Source organism: Meriones unguiculatus, chromosome 7 (assembly GCF_030254825.1).
Source record: "Meriones unguiculatus strain TT.TT164.6M chromosome 7, Bangor_MerUng_6.1, whole genome shotgun sequence".
Lineage (NCBI taxonomy): Eukaryota > Metazoa > Chordata > Mammalia > Rodentia > Muridae > Meriones > Meriones unguiculatus.
The window spans coordinates 7,011,045-7,031,002 of NC_083355.1; the positions used below are offsets into that span (position 1 = coordinate 7,011,045).

General features: G+C 49.8%; 1 protein-coding gene across 1 annotated transcript; it reads left to right on the forward strand.

Moving 5' to 3' along the window:
- The first annotated feature begins 3,444 nt into the window (after positions 1 to 3,444).
- Positions 3,445 to 15,859, forward strand: Fads6 (fatty acid desaturase 6). Its single transcript, XM_021635295.2, has 6 exons — positions 3,445 to 3,822; positions 4,241 to 4,407; positions 11,313 to 11,493; positions 12,189 to 12,376; positions 13,262 to 13,441; positions 13,941 to 15,859. The coding sequence occupies exons 1-6, from the start codon at positions 3,660 to 3,662 to the stop codon at positions 14,088 to 14,090; spliced, it is 1,029 nt and encodes a 342-aa protein (XP_021490970.1). The 5' UTR covers positions 3,445 to 3,659; the 3' UTR covers positions 14,091 to 15,859.
- The last annotated feature ends 4,099 nt before the right edge of the window (positions 15,860 to 19,958 follow it).

A 19,958-nucleotide genomic window follows, 5' to 3' on the forward strand; every position in this document is an offset into this window, starting at 1 on the left:
TTATTTTTAATTTTTATTTTTTTTTAGCCTTTATTCCATTTGGTTAATAGGCTCAGTGTCCTCCCTCCCCTCCAACACCTCAACAGCAGGGATTAAAATCTGGGCCTCATGAATACTAGGCAAGTCCTTTCCCACTGAGTTATGCCGCCCATAAAAACTTCACTTTAAAACTATTTTTCATTTTTAAAAGATTTATTTATTTTATTTTGTGTGTATGAGTATCTGCTTGCATGTATGTGTGAGCATGTGTGTGTGGTGCCTTTGGAGTTCAGGGAAGATCATCAGATTCCCTGGAACTGGAATTATGGATGGTTGTAAGCCAACATGTGTGTGCTGGGAACTGAATCCAGGTCCTCTACAAGAGTAGCCAGTGCTCTCATCTGTTGAACTCTGAAATAATTAAAAAAAAAAAAATTACACCAGGTATAGTGGTATACGCCTTTAATCCCAGCACTCTAGGAGGCAGAGGTAGGCAGATCTCTGTGAGTTTGAGGCCAGCCTAGTCTACAAAGGGAGTCTGCAACAGCCAGGCTACACAGACAAACCCTGTCTCAAAATAACTGCCCCCCCAACCAACGAACCAACCAAACAAACAACCAAACAACCAACCAGCCAACAACAACAAAAAAGAATTGCATGGGCTAGAAAAATGTCTCCACCATTAAGAGCCTATATTGCTTTTACAGAAGACCTGAATTGAGTTTTTAGTGCCCATGTAACTGCAGCTCCAGGGGATCTAGTGCCCTCTTCTGGTGTCTAAAGGTACCTGCACTCATGTGTACATATCCACACATAGAAAAACAGACACAGATAGGCACACACACCACACATGCACACAGAGTATTAAAAAATAAAAGATAAAAAAAAATAAAAATAAAAAAAAGAAAACAAGCAAATAGAATTGCAGGTCCAATATGAAATAGTTGCTTTACCATGCAGGCGGCCCTGGGTTTGAGGCCCAGCATTACATAAAAAGAAGTTAATGAAATCAATCAAACCTGAGTTGAAGTCTAACACACGGATAGCTGGTTTGGTTTGTGTCGTTGTGTTCTGGTTTTTCCCATTCCTATGCTTCCTGTGCATGCAGTCCGACAGTGAGGGCTTGGGTCTGGCATCTTCCTTTCAGCACAGGTCAGTGAAATTCAGACCACCATCTATATAATGGCCTGAATCAGTGGCTCTGTTTTGTTGCTCATGGTCTAGAAATGCACCATGGGTCACATGTGCATTGTTCTTGACATGTAAAGCATCTCCAGTTAGCTGTGATCAACCAGGCAAGAGGCTGTGTGGGCATACGATTTCATTCCTGTTGGGCAGATAACCTGGGAGCAGAGTTGATGGGTCATGCAGTGGGTATATACTTAACCTTCTACAAAACTTCCACCGGGTTAATGTGCATCTCTGTAATTCCAGCACTTGAGAGGTTGAGGCAGGAAGATTGTGAGTTCGAGGCCAGCCTCAGCTACGTGGTGAGACCCTGTCTCAACAAGCCAGGGTATCTGGGGCTTGGCAGCAGGCTTGGCAGTACCGAGGAACTTACTCTTATGTATAATAAATGTGGCAGGATTCTGCTTCCCAATTAATTAAATATTACTAATTTTACACCTCTAAAAAGGGTACATCCTCCTTCTTAAAATTCTAGTCTGGTGGTGGGGCTCCAGGTAGGGGATAGGAGGGAGAAGGGCAGCACCCTCTCTCTATCTAACGACCATCTGTTGACAAAAGAGACCTGGACTTGAAGTTCAGCGCTTCAGTATCTGTGGGGTTTGGCACTGATTGGTTAATCTCTCTGATCCTTCATTGATTGAATGAGCAGAATTAGTTTTTTTTTTTTTTAAGTGTGTGAGTGTGTGTGTGGCAGGATGGAGCCAGAGAGATGGCTCAGTGGTTAAGAGCACTTGATTTTCTCCATGGGGACCTGGGTTTCGTGCCCAGAACCTACCTGGTGACTTGGAGCTGTCTGTAATTCCAGTGCCAGGGGATCTAGTGCCTTCTTCTGGCCTCCTCAGGTATCAGGCACCCACTCGGGCACACACACACATGCATGCAGGGGAACCACTCATGCACATTAAATAAATAAACAAATAAACAAACAAATAAACAAATAAGGGCTGGTGAGATGGCGTGGTGTGTAAAGATACTCACTGGTTTCCAAGCCTGATGGCCTGAGTTTGATTCCCAGGACCAAAATGTTTGGGGGGGAAATCCTAACTAACTAGATGGGATTACATGGGATTACCACAGGGTTACATGGGAATATGCAAAGCCTATTAAGTATGTAGAAGTTCAGGAAACAGTTCAAGGCCTGCTCAGGAGATCTTGATCCTGCCCCTTCAGAAAGAATGGCAGATCCCAGCCATTGGGCAAGTGGGGCAGAAGGACTGTGAGTTTGAGCTCAGCCTTGGCTAAGCATTCAGTTGAGAGAGGCCTGAACTGCATAGCCAGACCGTGGTCCAGGAGAGCAATTCAAGCTGTCACCCTTTGTCTCACAGCAGTCCTCCTGTTCAAGGCTCTCCTGGTTAAATATTACTGTCTCCAGCACACCAGATCCAGTTAGGTTTTTATTTTTCAAAAGGTTTTGATACGAAATTGGGGCGAGTACCGCAAAGATGGAAAGGGGGGCAAAGAGGGGCGTCAGGGGCTTATCCTCAGAGGACCACACCAGCTCAGCTACGCTGGTGGAGGCTGGCTCAGCACTGATGTGAGGCGAAGAGAAGCTCTCAAGTCTCAGGTCTTTTCCAGACCCTGCACTCAGACCCGGCTGTGCCCATCCAGTGGATCTCCAGAGGTGCGTCCAGAGGTGGGCACCTCTCCACACGTTTTCTCCATAGTGATCTATCCCATCTCCTCACCCGTTACCTGGCTGCAAAGGTCACTTCTGCTGCAACCACATTTACAGCGCACCTCCCTCCACCCCCATCTGGGTTTTCTGCTTCAGCAATCCAGAAATATTAATGTTCCAGGTACCAAAGATGAAAATGCATGTTGCAAGGGAGGTCCCGAGGTAGTCACAGATGGCTCGGGCAGTAAAGGTACTTGCTGCCAAGCCTAATAATGACCTGGGTTTGGTCCCTAGGATCCACATGGTGGAAGTTGAGAACTGATTCCCACAAGTTGTCCTCTGAACTCCACACGAACACCATACACATACACGTGCAAATCACTATCTTACAGAAAAAATAAAGTGTAAAAAGAGAAACACTCGGGTTTGGGGGCTAAGAACGCAGAACAAACCCAAGGTGGAGACTGAGGGGAGAGGGGGAGGAGATGTGTGAACAGCTAAGGCCTTTATGGGTCTTCTTTTCCCAACTCTGTCCCCTCTACACCAGGTTGGTCGGTCGGTCCTTGTCTCTGGGTCACCTCTCCACCCGGTGCATCGCCCTGGCTCCTCCCTCCCCAAGCTGCTTTGGCGCAGCGTGCTGGCTCGGAGGCTGCATCTAGGCTCCGCCTAGGTCACGGGTTACAACTGACTGCGAGTAGCAGAAGGTACTCCGTGCCTCTCGCGGCGACCTCGGGCTGGTGGTGTCCTAGTCTGGTGCGTGACTCCGCCCCCGACCCCGCGAGTGGACTATCTTCGGCAGCCGCGCGCTCGCTCGCGCGCGCGCACACCCAATCCGCCAGTCCTCGCTTGTCACCAGCCCGGTGTGTCCAGGGAGCCCATGGAGCCGGCCCGCAGCGCGCCCCTGGGGGACAGCTCTGCCGAGGCGCTGCTGAGGGATCTGGAGCGCCAGGTGCAGGATGTGGTGCGGGCGAGCTCGTGGTGGGAGCGCCACGGTGTGGATTGCGCCATCCTCGCTCTCAGCCTGCTCGCCGTGCCAGCGGGTGAGACAGAAGCCCCGGCTGCGGATGGGGGTGGCGCGCGCTGCCGGTGGCTGGTGCAGGCTGGAACCTCAGGACTCCAGAATCCTGGATTCCGCCTCGATCTCCAAAGTCTAGTTGGGGTGTCCGCCCTATGTCCCGCTGGAGGTGGGAGAAAGTCCGATGCTTGAAAGTTGTGGGGGGAAAAGTTGCGCAAGGAGTCTTGGATGCATGGGGAACGGGATGGTGGTGATCTTTTGTGTCCCAAATCCCACAGAGAGGGCCAATTCATCCGTCTCCGGCCCTAGAGGAACCTGCCCACCACAGGCCAAGGGCTGGTCCTCTCTGACTTGGGATTTGGGGAAGTGTGTGTAGGTAGATCTGGACCTATATTTTCAAAAGACAATGAAAGATCCTAATCCCTGATCCCTCCTCTTTGCAGGGTTCCTGTGCCTACGCTTCCATAATATCCTGGCTTTTGCCACAGGCATCACGATCTTGGGTGTGTGTCATTACACACTCACAGTCAAGGGCAGCCACCTGGCCGCTCACAGTGCTCTCACAGAGTCCAGACGCTGGAGCAAGATCTTGATGATTTTCTTTATGGAGGTGAGCCTGGCAGGGGTGGGGCAGTTACTGGGCATCACTGTGTGTCCATTCACAAGGGCAGGCGGCTGCTGCCGGGCGTAGGTACTTCCCAGTGTGCAGTACAGTTTGCGTGTATGTCCTCCAAGCCCTTGAGAAAAAGTTGCCATGAGTGAGTGGTCCTGCACCTTCGTCTTCGTTGGTGGAGCGGCAGAAATATTTCTCACCTCACATTCCCTGTCTTGGTCTCCTTTAGTTACCCTCCTACCTCTCTGTAGCACTAGGCCAAAGGTAGGCAGGGTTTCTTCTTCCGGGATGCCTGCAACTGTCCAGTCTTGCTCCAGGGTTGTGTCAGCTCATAGGAGCCCCTGGGTTCTGCCACCAGAGCTGTGGGCAGGGCAGAAGCAGTTTTGTCAGTCACGCTCTCCAAGGAACCTAGGTCAGGGAGACACTGCCATCCTCCAACCTCAGGGCGTAGCTGCGGCTGCTCTCTAGGACTGGCTTCCACTTGTGCGGGAATGCGGGTCAGCCCCAACTAGCTGGCACAGATGGGGCAACATCTGCGTAGCCTTTGTGGCCTCGTGCCTTGATTGGAGTCCCAGGCTCGGTAGTTGCCTTGACCTTGAGGAAGGTGGTTATATATCCGGGGTCAGTCCCTTCGTGGACTCCACAAGCATGGAACACTGCCTCCTCGTTAACCCTGCGAGGGCGTTGGATGGGACAGTGCAGACTTTCCAGGTGCAGGGGCAGCGTGGGCTCTCTTGACGATGTTTGTGTTGTTGTTGTTTGTGCTTGTTAGCTGAGAGGCTGCGGGCCTAGCAGGGCTATTGCAGGTGTTGGCATCCGGTTACCTGGCACAAAGGACAGACTCTGGAGGCCTGGGAACCTCAGCGGGTGCGCGGGACCCTTCCTGGATCCCCGGCTCTCACTTCCAATCCTGTTGTCTTCTCCCTTTCATCCCTCTCTTGTCTTCTTGACCCCTGCAGACACCATCACGTAGAACACCTGGTCTTAGGCCCTGGGTTCCTTAGTGCATTCTACAGAGCAGGCAGCTGCAGGCATCAGCTGAGTACCTCTGGTTTTCTTTGGTAATCCAGCATTTGACAGCATTATCTTGGGGCCTAGTGGGCCTGAGCTGGTGTGGGACCAGGCTCTCTCTGTCCAGTGGCTCCGGAGAGCTGGAACAGACAGGATAGAATAGGGCTACCATTCTAGGCTGTACTCCGAATCATGTACCCCTGCCCACACCAGATGAGTTTTCTCTGAAGATGCCTTTCCGGCCTACCTGAGGAAGTCCCTACCCTGCCTTACCCAGCAAGCATTCGCTATCCTGCTGACATCACACAGGCCGATAGGCACACCCTTGGACATGCCAGGGAAGGATGTCATGCTAGAATGGCTACCAGAAGGCTGGGGACAAAGTAGAATGAGCAGGTCACATGGTTCAAGTCCTGAATTTGAGAAGGATTAACCTCTGAAAGGCCTTTAGAGTGTCACAGCCAAGGATGCTCCCCTGAGTAGGACGGGAGCCAGCCATGCCAGCCACAAAGCTCTTTATTCTGTCTCCTCCTTAAACCCTCCTTGTAAACTCAGCTTTGGGAGGGGGTGGAGTCACAGCTGGTCCACGAGAAATCCCTGCACCGCTTGCTGTGTCCTTTGTGGGGGATGTCACACAGGAGGATGCCTGTCACCACCCACAGGTCCCCTGTGGCACACACCATAGAGAACACAATGCCTTATCATGATCCTCATATGCTCCCTGCTGGCCTGAGGCTGTGCCCTCTGGCCCTTCTCTCACATCTCCCTGCTTACTCACATCCAGGACTCTTGTCTGAATAAAAGCAGCCAAGATAGATATTTTTTTCTTTCTTGGTGCTAGGGACTGAATGCAGGCTCTTGTGCATGGCAATTGCCCGCTCTGTCTTTGAGCTATACCCCAGCCCTTAACTATGGTTCTCTTTCTCTTTACCTAAATTTTTATTTAGAGAACCAGTGCATATATTCAGTACAAAATACACTGCTAAATACAAGCTTTCAATTCGTATAATAATTACAGATTCACAGAACATCTCTCGGTAGGGCAAAGAAGTGCAGTGCATTGGATCCATCACTCTTGTTTCCTCTAAGCAATTGTATTTATGTGTCACTCAGTATCAAAACCAAGGAACCTGGTGTTGGCATGTGTGTGTGTTTAGTTCTGTGCCTTGTCATCACGTGTGTAGATTCAAGAGGCACAGTTCCTACGAGTGACGTGAGCTGGCTGTGGGGAGGAATGTTTGTCATGCTCTCCAGAATTCCATAAAAGACGGCCCACCTGTACGTCCAGCCTCAGAGAGTAGAGACAGAGTAACCCCCCGAGCGAGCGAGCTGTCAAGACTAGCTGTATTGGCCAGCTCTGCCTCAAAGAACAAGGTGGAAGAGCCTTGAGGTTTTTCCCTGCATCAGCTTCAGGGTGTCCAGGGTGTCCGTTTGCATACTTACCCATGTGCACACACATCTACATGCATACGTATGCACACCACAGACATGCACGTGAAAAATGGGTGAGGAAGTGACCTAGACTTTCATAGCAGTGGTATAGAGGCTGAGAAACCCTGGAGCACTTTTAGCAGCTGCTGAAGTGTATGGAAGCTGCTAGACTCTCACAGGCCCAGGTGGGGGGGGGCAGGAAGGCCCATGTGCCAAGCAAAGGGACTGTACTTTGCCTTGTAGCCAAGTAGACTTAGTTTTAAAAGCTAATCTATTTTGTGACTAGGTGTCGGTTTGCCATGAGACGGAGCTTAAAACATCCATGGGTAGGGACAGGCAGTGGTGGCACACACTTTTCATCCCGGCACTCGGGAGGCAGAGGCAGGCAGATCTCTGTGAATTCAAGGCCAGCCTGGTCTACAGAGTGAGTTCCCAGGACAGCCAGAGCTACATAGTAAGATTTTGCCTCAAAAACAGTCTAGGGGTAAATTTTCCTCCTGGGGACATCACCCAAGGTGTTTGTCTCTTCCATGCCCTTCTCCAATCATTCCCTCTTTGTTTTATTCTCTTCTATTAAACAGGAGCTGGGGCCGTAGTCTGCTTGGCAGAGTACTTGCCTAGCATGTACAAAACCCCAAGTCAGAGCCTCAGTGCCACACAAAGTCAGGCCTGGTGGTTTATACCTGTAACATAGCACTGAGGATGATCAGGAGTTCAAGGTTATCCTCAGTTACACAGGGAGTTTGAGACCAGCTCTGGACTAAAGACCTTGACTCAAAAGAAAAACATACATAGCAGGATTAAAAAGCAAGCATAAACCGGATGGTGGTGACACACATTTTTAATCCTAGCACTCAAGAGGCAGAGGAGGCCAGCCTGGTCTACAGAGTGAGTTTCAGTATAGTCAGGGCTACACAGAGAAACCCAGTCTTGAAAAATCAAATGAAAACAAAACAAAACAAAGAAACAAGTATAAAATTACACCATGACCTAAAATGGGTTAAAACTAGGTCACTCTGCTAATTTGATTGGTGGTAGATGAAGCAGGAAACTGGCTCGTGGCTGTTGATAGAGAGGCCTGGAGAAAGACAGGCGGGATGGAAGGACCAGGCTGGGCTGCAGGGAAGGAGGCGTTCAGGAGGATGTTGTCTGGGTGCCAACCAGCAAGAGAGGAGGAGTAGAGGACTGAGAAGACCCAAAGGCAAAATCTAGGGCTCCAGGTGGAAGGGCAGGCCACAGTGGGGACACTCCTGAAATGGGCCAGGACTGGGCGCGGCAGTACTGGCAGTCCTAGAAAGAAGGGTGGTGGAGGCCAAGTGGTGGTGGCCACGCCTTTAATCCCAGCACTCAGGGAGGCAGGTGGATCTCTGGGTTTTAAGGCCAGCCTGGTCTACAGAGCAAGTACCAGGACAGCCAGGGCTACACCTGTCTCAAAAAACTGAAAACAATAAAGAAGGGGGGGGTCATTGTCCCTCAGCAGGGAGCATGCAGGCTACAGGTGCCCAGCTCCTCTTTCTCCTGAAAACCCTCTGGCTGGTTCCCAACAAACAGGCAGTCTCTTACAGCCTTGCAGTCTCTCAGTAGTGGGGCCTTAACAGGAGGTTTGTCAGTCAAAACACTCAGATAAGTTTGAGCTTCAGATAGGCCACCAGTATTTTCTTTTAAATAAATATGCCCCCAAATATGACATGGGTGTCACTGCCATCTGGGTTTTCGCATGCTGTCCTGTTCAGGGAAATGCAAGTGCCTGAGTGAGAGTCCTCAGGGTGTTAGGTGTGAAGAGAGGCTTAGCCACTCAGAATAAAGAGGGGGACAATGATGAGGGTCACATGAGAGAACCCTTTGAGTTTTGTCCTAAAAGCAGCAGGCCTGCTTGGGCCAGAACGAATCATACAAACCATACAATAGGGTTCTGTGTTGTTCAGACCCATCCCTGGGATTCCCAGAGGCCTAGCATGGAGCCCCGACACCCTTGGGTGCTGCAGGATGCTTAAACGAACAAACAACTTCATGAAAAAAAAAAATAAAAGCATGAAAGTTTTGAGGGCCCTGGAGCTTAAATGAAGAACTGTCAGGAGGAATCCGTACCCACCCATGACCACTCTCAGCCTAGCTTGGGTGTTCAGGGTGTGAATTCTGTAGAGATGGGGTGCTCTTGGGTCTTTCTGAAGGCAGCCACCACAGAGGTTGGTGAGTGGTCTTTAGAAGTCACCCCAACCTTGAGGCTTCTGGGTCGGGATGAGAAAACCTCTTGGGTAAGACTTGTAAGTGGTCCTTTACATCTGGGCGTGGTGGCATGTATCTGCAATCACAGCACTCGGGAGGCCAAGGCAGGAAGACTGAAAGTTCCAGGCCAGCCTGGGCTAAATAGTCAGACCCTCCCTCAAACAGTGACAACAAATAAGGCAGTTACAGATGGAAAAGAACCCATTTTACAAGGAACGCAGCAGCATGCCTTCATATTCGCTGCTCTTGGGCGGATGAGTAACGGGCATATAGAACTACCATTCGCCTTCCTCTTCTAGCCTCCAACTCACCCCCTTCCCTCTCTCAGGAGACTTCATCTAAATGGGACTGAGGGGCCTGGCTGGCGTTAAGAGCTCTTAGTGCTCTTGCAGAGTTCAGTTCCCAGCACCCATGTTGGGCAGCTTACAGCCATCTTGCAACTTCAGCTCCAGGGGATCTGATGCCCAATTCTGGCTTTGGTGGGCACTTGGGCATATGTGCATACTCACACATGGACACACCCACAAACATGCACGTAGAAATCTAGTTATGAAATAGCATTAGATCACTTTTTATTCATAGAAAAGGGCAAAATCACTCATTGGCTCTGCAAGTGGGTACCAAGTCACAAGTCACAGCGAGGGCCTGGGGTGTGCCCAGGACTTTGCTGAGAAGCCTCCGGTGCCCATCTCTAAACACACAGTCCTGGTCAGGCTCCAGGCTGGTCTGGCACTGACTCTCTTAGGATTTGATTGCTGTGAAGAAACACCAAGGCCACAGCAACTCTTATAAAGGAAAACATTTACTTGGCTTAACAGTTTCAGGGGTTTAGTCCATTGTCATCACGGTTAGAAGCATGGCAGCATGCAAGAAGACATGACGCTGGAGAAGGAGCTGAGAGTTCTACATCTTGACCTGCAGGCAGCATAAGGAGACTGTGTCTACACTGGGCAGAGCTTGAACATATAACAGACCCCCAACACCTGCCCACACAGGAACACACTTCCTCCAGCAAGGCCACACCTCCTAATAGTGCTGCTCCCTATGGGCCCAGCATTCAAACACATCAGTCCCTGTGGGTCCGAATCTATTGACACCACTACACTCTCCAAGAACAGTTACTACTGGTCTGCAGAGAGAGAGAGGGAGCTGGTGCCACAGAGATGGCTCAGAAAGTAAAGGCATTCACTGTACCATCCCAGTGTCCTGAGTTTGATCTCTGGAACCCCGCCTGAAGGTGGAAGGAGAGAACCGAGTCCACAAAATTGTCCTTTGACCTCCATGCATGCATCATGGCACTCGTGGGCCCACACATCCACCCCCACCCCCACCCCCCATGCCCCTCACACACACTAATTAATTAGTAAAACAAATAAAAGGAATTAGCTTCTTCCATTTCGTGGGACACCCTTGGAGTGTGAATCATACACTGGTGTGGCCAGTGGGCAAGGCGGGCCAGACTCTGAGACCTGGTGCTCAGGGAATGTCCCTGCAGCCTACCCACCTCATAGCAGCTGCTTTTGGGAAGCTCCCCCTCCTCCCGGAAACAGGAAAGCATCTTCACTAAAATCAGCAAAATCTTCTGGCCTGGATAAAACACTTGAAGCCTTACATCTGCATGTATTTGCATAAGAAACAGCCTAGCACCTCTTTTGCATTCTGAATGATCACTTTCCTTGGAGGAGAGAGTGTGCTGCGCTTGGTGACTGGCTTTGCAGACTCCCATTGTGGGCCCACGTCAAAAAGAGTCACCCGAGGGAGACATTGGCTCAGCGCAGACTGGTGCTCAATGTCCCTCCGGCCTGCATTGTGGGCTCTTCAGGAAATGACCTCCATGCATCCTTAAACCACCCTCCGATGCTGGGAACCTTTCCTTGCTGCTCTGAGCTCCGGCTGCCCAGCGATGTCACGAAGGCACAGCTGTTTCCCAGGCACGCCCACACAATGGTGGCAGGCTCCAGCTTCATCTTCACTGACGGCCTCTGAGGTTTGAGAGGTTACCTGGCTGGTGGCCAGTGGGAGAGGGACAATCCAGAGACCCAACCCCCTTGTCCCTAAAGGCTTTGCAGAGCCACACCAAGTAGATGGCAGTGTGTTGATTGGCTGTGGTGCAGAGGAGGAGGGTGCAGGAGTAATAGGGTTTGGGAAGGGTGGAAGTGTCCTTGAGGCTCCTTGGGCTTGGCTTCATTCGGCTGTGCCCAGGGGACTCAGTGCCCTTTTGGCTTCCTCTCTAGGTATGCACAGCCTTTCCTGCAGAGTTTGCTAAGTTCAATCACGTCAACCTGCACCACGGTTACACCAATGTGTTGGGTCTGGGAGACTCGAGCACGTGGAGGTTGCCTTTCCTCAACCGCTATATCTACATGCTCTTTGGACCACTTTTAATCCCCATCATAACTCCGCTGGTAGCTCTTGGTGAGTACTGGGTTTGAGTGTCCCGAAAAGACCTGTGTCACCCCTCCTTCCTTCCTGGCAGCGTGGACCCTGCTTGTGAAGACAGTCTGGGAGCCACGAGTCAAGACTGTCAAAAGCCGCCAAACAGGGTGGAAAGAACCCCACTCACTGGCTGGGGACTGTGGGCAGGTAATCGGACCCACCTGCCTCAGGTTCTTCACTTGTTCAAGGACAGTGTGAAGCTATAAGGAGACCACAGATGTAAGAGAGCTTTTATGAGGGCTGCGGCGATGGCTTAGAGGTTAAGAGCGCCTCCTGCTCTCCCAGAGGCCCAGACTTCAAGTCCCAGCATCCATGCTGCGCTGCCCACAATCTCATCTAACTTTCAGCTTCAGGGGAATCAATCATTCCTCAGGCTTCCACTTACACACACACACACACTACACATAATTATAACAGGATCTTAGAATTTGAGGAGGGACCAGTTTGTAGATACCCCACACAAACCTGCAGGCTATAATCATTGCTATGGAGCAGACCTTGACTTTGGCCAGTTTGCTTGGAATTTACACTTCCTCATCCATTCAAAAGACAGACTCTTTTTTCTTCATGTTGCTCGGGTTCAACGAGAGCACCCCTCTATCTTAACACCCCTGGTTACCAGGGAGCCAGCTCACGATGGTTCCCCCTTCCATTATTTCCTGCCCCTCTAACAGAGCATTTGAGGAAGGAGGAGCTGAGGACCGCACTTCGGACACTGGCCTTCATGTCCCTGGGCCTGTATTCTCAGTATTGGCTGTTTCTGAGTGTGTCGGGCTTCAAGAGCCCTGGGTCAGCACTGGCCTGCATGCTGCTCACCAGATCTCTGCTGGCCCACCCCTATCTCCACGTCAACATCTTCCAGGTAAGCCCCTGAAGAGGAGCACTCACAGGGTTCCGACAGCAGGCTAGACCCAAGCTTTAGGGAGAGAGAGGTCATCATCAAAGGAGGCTTTCCCTGGTTCCTGCCCCTCCCCTGTCACTGTGGGTCACCACAGGAAGTTGCGGTTTTAGTGAGGCCTTTGCCTGGTCCTGGAGAGACCCTCTCTGCTTTATCCTCCATTCTAAACCCTACTCATTCAAGGTCAGGTTTGTGCATCCTCATCTACTGTTTCTTTCAGTTAGTCTATACAAGTACCTTCTACAGAAGGCCCCTCCCGGAGTCTAGGGTACTTGGAGGTGAAAACGTACTTCAGTTGAATCAAGACAAGTTGATGGGACACCATAAGAGGATGAAGATATTAGCTGTGGCTGTGTTTAATGCTGGGGGATGTTCTGAGAGATCTAACGGGGGTCTTTACCCATAGGGGAGCTGGGAGGTCTCCCCATAGAAATGGTGCCAGAGTTGAATGCTGAACTCCTGGCTGTTCTCAAAGGCCCTCCGTCTCCTGCCCTGCCCTTGTGTCATTGGTTGGACACCCATTTTGCTCTACATGAGTCTGACACACAAGAGCATGGCACCAGTGTGAGGCATACAGGGCCACAGGAGCAAGCAGTGAGAGTCACGGACATTTGAATACCAGGGCTCTGGAAAGAAATGCATAAGCAAAGCCCTCTATTGTCCAGATGGAGAGAGGTCCAAGTGTGGGGAAGACCCAGCCCATTGAAGGCTGAGTTAGCACTGGAGCTGGGCTAGAGCTCCAGTCTTTTACACCCCTAGGGTTCCACAGGCCCCCTATATGCTTGGTGAAGACACACCAGCAGGGTGTGACCCGTATGTCTATCACAGCACATCATATGTCTATCACAGCACATCGGATTGCCCATGTTCTCCCCAGACAAGAAGCCCAGGCGGATTCATATGATGAGCCTGGGGGTCCTGAACCTGCCCCGGCAGCCGGTGCTGGACTGGGCATTCGGCCACTCACTCATCAGCTGCCATGTGGAGCACCACCTTTTCCCTCAGCTCTCTGACCACATGTGCCTGAAGGTAGCCAACAGTTGGGCAGGGTGGTGGTGGGCAGTGGGAGCCTCCAGGTACGTCTAAACCCGTCCCCTCGAAAGTCACCCAGGAAGGGCAGCCTGGAGCACAAGTGACAATGTGGGTTTTAGATCAGAGTCACCTGGGTTTCCTAGTAGCAGTGGTTCACCAAGCCTCAGTTTCCCTGTCTGTAAAATGGGAGGGGTCAGGGTTCACCTTGGTGGCTTGAAATGTTTGACCCAAAGAAGACGCTTAACAGAGGGAGGGGTGTTCATCCCTTGGGCTGAGGAGGATGGGCATTCAGTCAGGAGTCTTGCAAGGATTGAGGGGGAGAGGCCATTCCTCTCCTCTGGGGTTGGGTTGAAAGACACAGAAGGTCTCCCAACACCTCAGCCCCTCACTTTCCCACGGAGGGGATGGCTAGGGGCTGGACAGAGGAGAGCTCCTGCGGTGGGCAGGCCTGCTGCAGGCCTGTGACTCAGAGGGCTCTTCTGTGACTCTTGCTCAGGTGAAGCCCGTGGTGTCAAGGTTTCTTCGTGACAAGCAGCTGCCCTATAACGAGGACTCATACCTGGCTCGATTCCAGCTGTTCCTCAACCGCTATGAGGAGTTCATGGTGCTCGCCCCGCCCATCACGGAGCTGGTGGGACTGCAGTGAAGGCTGGATCCCTCCCGTGGCCAGTCCTGGCCCTCCGAACTGATGGGGGGATGGGTGGAGTTGGAACATGGTGGTCTCAGGCAGACAGGGAAGCAGAGCAGGTTGTGCCTGATGTGCTGGGGGTCTCCTGCTGTTTGCTTCTCTGGGACTGAGTGTGGGGTAGGGTGCTGGGAGATAGGATAAAAGCTTCCCTAGGTGCATCGGGCTGTGCACCCCATTCACCTAGGCCTCAGGTGACTCCATCTCAGGTCCCTCTCTCTGCTGCATCTGAGCCAGGGTAGGGAGAAGGGGGCTGGTGACAGGTGAGGTGGGATCCTAGTCCAGGTGGAGTGGGTACAGAAAAAGGACCAGCCTCCTGGTGCCTACAATCCGCACACCTCTTATGCTGCTGCTTCCTTCCGTACCTTCTGAGTCACAGTGCCCCAGGACCCTCTCCCTGCTGCCAACAGAGTGAGGTCATTATTTTTTACTTTTATTTTTTAAGCAGACACCCTTAGCTCTTCAACTCAAGGAGCCTGTGCCACACTGGGCTCAGCAGCTCCAAGACCCATAGGATCAGTGAAATAAAAGCAAGTGTATTTCCAGAGAGGTGCCCCAGAAGGGAGCAAATGCAGGCACAAAACTGGAGAAAGCTTTGCACGTGACCTTGGAGAGCTCTAGCCATCTCTGCTTTGTTCCATGCTTGGAAGGATCCAGACTGGGAGGCGACAGAGGCTGGAGGAGGTGAACTGGAACTGGGCCGGGAGGGCAGTTCCAGGGCTAAAAAATGGGGGGATGGGCGGGATGAGCCAGGAGAGTTGAAGATAAGGCGTGGCTGGGTGGGAACATGAGGGAGGCACTGTTGCCAAACCTAGGGAGGAAGCCCAGCGGGGGGATAACACTGTGATCCAACCAAGGCAACCGAGAGAGGCTGCAGCCAGGGAATGGAGCAGAGGTTCACAGTCGAACCCAAGTGGAGGCAGAGGGAGGGGCAGATGCGATTAGACTTGCACCAGGCCAGGACAGTTAGTTCATAACCTAGCCTCTCACCTCAGCCCTACTGACATTTTATTTGGCTGCTTCTTGGCAGGCTGGGCTGACCACTGACTAAATCGTGATAATCAAAAGTGTCTCCTGATATAGCCAATTGTCTTCCGAGTGGGAAAATAACTGTCCTTGATTGAAAGTATACAAGCCATTCTTACGAGCGCCTAATTGCTTTTCAGTTAGATCATTGGCTGGAAGGGTGTACTGCCTCAACGATAGGCCAAATGCTAGCAGAAGGGAACCCATGGGATGGGCAGGCAACTGGAAGACTAGCCTTTTGGGGTCAGGATGTGCTATCTTTACCTGGCCCTCCCCTCCAGCTGTGGTACTTGGGTGGCCTTTCCCTTGGGCTCCTTCTGGGCACGGCCTGACTTGGCAGTGGCTTCTGGCTGCTGTTGACCCCTAGGTGCTTGCTTCTCTGCCTCCCTAGCTCTGCTCAGAGTTCCTCTTCACATGCTCTTAGCTCATTGCTTTTGAGTGTGTCTGTCCCCTGCTGGGAGGCTCACTCACAGCCATTTTGGATCCAAGCCACCCTCTTGGAATGGGGTGGGCTTGGCAGTTGCCACCACCTCCTGCTTTATATGTTGTCGCTGTTCATTTGAAATGCATTAGCACTTCATAAGGGGCCTTAAGGTCACAGAGTGTGATTTATTGAACTGCAAATTCTCCCCATCAAAAACGCAATGTCAGAAAAGGGTCCTGGCAGCATACCGTAAGCTAATGATTAAAACTATCCAAATATACCACCAATGACTCACTGTTATTGATCTCGGCCAGAAAGCGGTTCATTCCAGGGCAGCAGCTAGAGGCCCTCATATCAGACCTGACTGTTCATACCATGTGCACACCAGGGCTGGTCACTTGGTTTCTCTAAAATGTGATCATCTGTTCATCTAAGGATGTGGGCAGGAGAACAGAACTCAGAGAAAGCATTAGGAGCACACAAAGTACTTCAGGGCTCTGTGGAGTCCTGAGGTCTAACGTAGAGCAGCGAAAGGGAGCAGCAACACTGTTGGCCATGATCATTGCCAATGTTTGCTTACTACAAATGCGGATTTCTTTTGTTTTTTTGAGTCAAGAGTCTCACTATATAGCTCTGGTGTGTCTGGAACTCACTAGGTTGGTGGCTGGCCTTGAACTCAGAGATCCACTTACTTTTACCTCAGTGGTTCTCAACCTACTTAATGCTGAGACCCTTTAATACAGTTCCTCATGTTGTGGTGACCCCCAACCATAAAATTTTGTTTTCATTGTTATCACATAACTGTAATTTTGCTGTTATGAGCCTTCATGCAAATATCTTATATGTGGATATCTTGATATGTGATCCATGTGAAAGGGTCATTGGAACCCCCCAAAGGGTCCTGACCTAGAGGTTGAGAACCACTGCTCTTCTTCTACTTCCAAAGTGGGATTAAAGGCACCCCACCAGGCCAGGATTTTAATCCAATGTTATAGAGAAAAAAAGAAGTTGAGTTTAAACCTCTCCCTATCATGGCTGTGAAATTCAGACTAGGGATTTGAATTCAGTGACTCCGGATTGCACACTGTTGACCCTCAGAGCCAAGGCTTCTGGCTGGGAAGCTCCGTAGGATTTTTGGTGTTGGAGCCTGAATTTCTATCCTTTTCTTCTACATGACAGGACAATTGGTGAATTTATCATTAAGATTTCTTTTTTCTCAGACAGGGTTTCTCTGTGTAGCTCTGGCTGTCCTGAAACTCATTCTATAGACCAGCTGGCCTTGAATTCAGAGATCCACCTGTCTCTGCTTCCTGAGTGCTAGGACTAAAGGTGTGTGTCACTGTACCCAGCAAAGATAAATTCTTTAGGGACTGAGGTTGAGGCTCAGTTGGTAAAGTGCTTGCCTAGCAGTCAATAGACCCTGGAGTCACTGCAAAGACAGGGCTAGTGGCACATGCCAGTAATTCCCAGCCACCAGTGGTTGCTGACGCAAGATGAAACCAGTGAAAATCATAGCACAGAAGGGCATCTACTGCTGTGAAGAGACACTATGACCACAGAAACTTTTAGAAAGGAGAACATTTGGGCTGGAGAGATGGCTCAGAGGTTAAGAGGACTGGCTGCTCTTCCAAAGGTCCTGAGTTCAATTCCCAGCAACCACATGGTGGCTCACAACCACCTGTAATGAGATCTGGTGCCCTCCTCTGCCCTGCAGGCATACATGCAGGCAGAACACTGTGTACACAATCAATAAGTAAATGTTAAAAAAAAAAAAGTAAGAAAGGAGAACATTTAATTGGAGCTGGCTTAAAGATCAGAGATTTAGTCCATTATCATCTTGGCAGGAAGCATGGTGGCATACAGGCAGATGTGGTGATGGAGAGGGGCTGAGAGCTTTACATCTAAATCCTCAGACAGCAGGAAGAGTGATACTGGGCCTCACTTGAGCATCTGAAACCTCAAAGTCTGCCTCCAGTGACACACTTCCTCCAACAGAGCCACACCTACTAACAGTGCCACTCCTATGAGCCAATTCCAGCCATTTTCAGTCAAACGCTCACAAGCCCCTAGGCTCACTGAGGTTCTACTGATGGCAGATGTTTTCTGGGAGGGAGGGGTATGTGTGAGTCAGTTTTCTTTAAGGTGCAGCCCCTGAGAGGTCCACCGTGCCATGAGTGTATGGGCAACACAAACTGGAGTCAGTGGATTATTAAAAAAAAAAAAAAAAAAGGACATGAACTTTCAGTTGCAGGGTGGATCTAGGAGAGATTAGGGGAAAACTAGGAAGTGAATGTGACCAAAATACATTGTATAAAATTCTCAAAAAAGTAATATATATTTTAAAAGAAATGAACATGGTAGTGTACTAATAAAACTTTACCCATAAACAAGTAATTTTCATGCCACAAAATTTTAACTATGTTACCATTTCAGATGGTTTAGTGGTTAAGAGCACTTGCTGAACTTGCAGATGATCAGAGTTCAGTTCCCAGAACCTATGAGAGATGGTCCACAACTGCCAGTAACTCTAGCTTCAATGGTTCCAAAGCCTTCTGACTGCTAACGCACCAGCACTTATGAGCACGCACACACAAACAAACAAACACACACACAGGCACGCACACACATATATGCCACATACGCACAGGCACACATATAAATTATATATTATATATCATATATAATACATATAAATTATATACATAAATGCTAGATGGTGGTGGCATACGCTTTTAATCCCAGCACTCACTTGGGAGGCAGAGGCAGGTGGGTCTCTATGAGTTTGATGGCAGCCTGGTCTACAGAGTGAGTTCCAAGAGAGCCAAGGCTACATAGAGAAACCATGTCTCAAAATATAAAATAAAACACAACAATATATAGGTAAATAAATTATTGCTGGAGAAATGGCTCAGTGGTTAAGATTACACACTGCTCTTCCAAAAGTCCTGAGTTCAATTCCCAGAACCCACATGGCAGGTCACAACTGTCTAATGCCATCTTCTGGTGTGCAGATGTACATGCAAAGTACTCACATACATAAATAAATTATTTTTGTGGGTCACTAAATAGGCCTGTGGGCAGCATCTGGCTTTCCTACTAGTCTTATGGGACAGGCTTAAAACACAGTGACATACCAGAGGGTAATATTTACCTCTAAATAAGAAAGTGGGGGAGCCAGGTGGTGGCACACGCCTTTAATCCCAGTACTCAGGAGGCAGAGGCAGGCAGATCTTTGATTTCAAAGGCAGCCTGGTCTACCGAGGAGTTCCAGGACAGCCAGGGCTGCACAGAGAAACAATGTCTTGAAAAACCGAAAGAAAGGAAGGAAGGAAAGAAAGGAGGAAGGAAGGAAGGAAGGAAAGAACAGAGCAGAGGATTCCTGGGATACTCACTGTACTCTGATCCTGGAGTTCCAGGACAGCCAGGGCTGCACAGAGAAACAATGTCTTGAAAAACCGAAAGAAAGGAAGGAAGGAAAGAAAGGAGGAAGGAAGGAAGGAAGGAAAGAACAGAGCAGAGGATTCCTGGGATACTCACTGTACTCTGATCCTGGGTGTCAGTCACATTATTATACCCTGTGATCTCACAACCCATCACGCTATGATTATAATGTGTGCACTTTTCTGTATGTTAAACTTCAATTAAAAATAATCTTTGTGGGTTTTTTTTTTTTCGTTGTTGTCATTGTTTTTTTCTAGATGGTTTCTCTGTGTAGCCCTGGCTGTCCTCACTCTGTATATCAACCTGGCCTCAAACTAGAGATCTGCCTGCCTCCCGAGTGCTGGGATTAAAGATGTGCACCATCACAGCCTGGCTAAAAAAATCCTAAAATAGTGTAAAAAGTATGAAATATAAAACTGGGTTCTTCAACTCCTACACAAGGCTCCAACAGGTCAGCCTAAAAGTCAAAATAAAATCACTTATCATGAAGTCCACCATGCTAACACCCAGCCGTTTGTCTGGTGCAAGAAATCCAGATTATAGTCAGGCCAGTTCGGCCAGTTTCAGTTGGTATGATGCCATTCCCACTGCCACTTGCCTTTCACAAAAAGTGGTATGCTGTTTATGAGACCAGGTACTACCCTCCAGCCCAGGCTGGCTCTGTGGCTCAATTATGAAATAGAAAATTAAGCCAGGGGCAAGGGGTGCAATTAAAAGGTAGAGCAATTGCATAAATAAGCAAGAGTCAACATCATCCTGTGGGGATGACTGGATAGGTTAGTCTTCCAAGGAGAAAGACCCTCAGGGAAGCCTAATGTTTGTCTGCTCAAAGGCGAAAACAGATCCTGTCCTTATTTTAATTATATTTTTGGTGTTGTGATCAAACCCAGAGTCTTGTTCACATTAAGCAAACACTCGGCCAATCCTCAGCTCCTGTT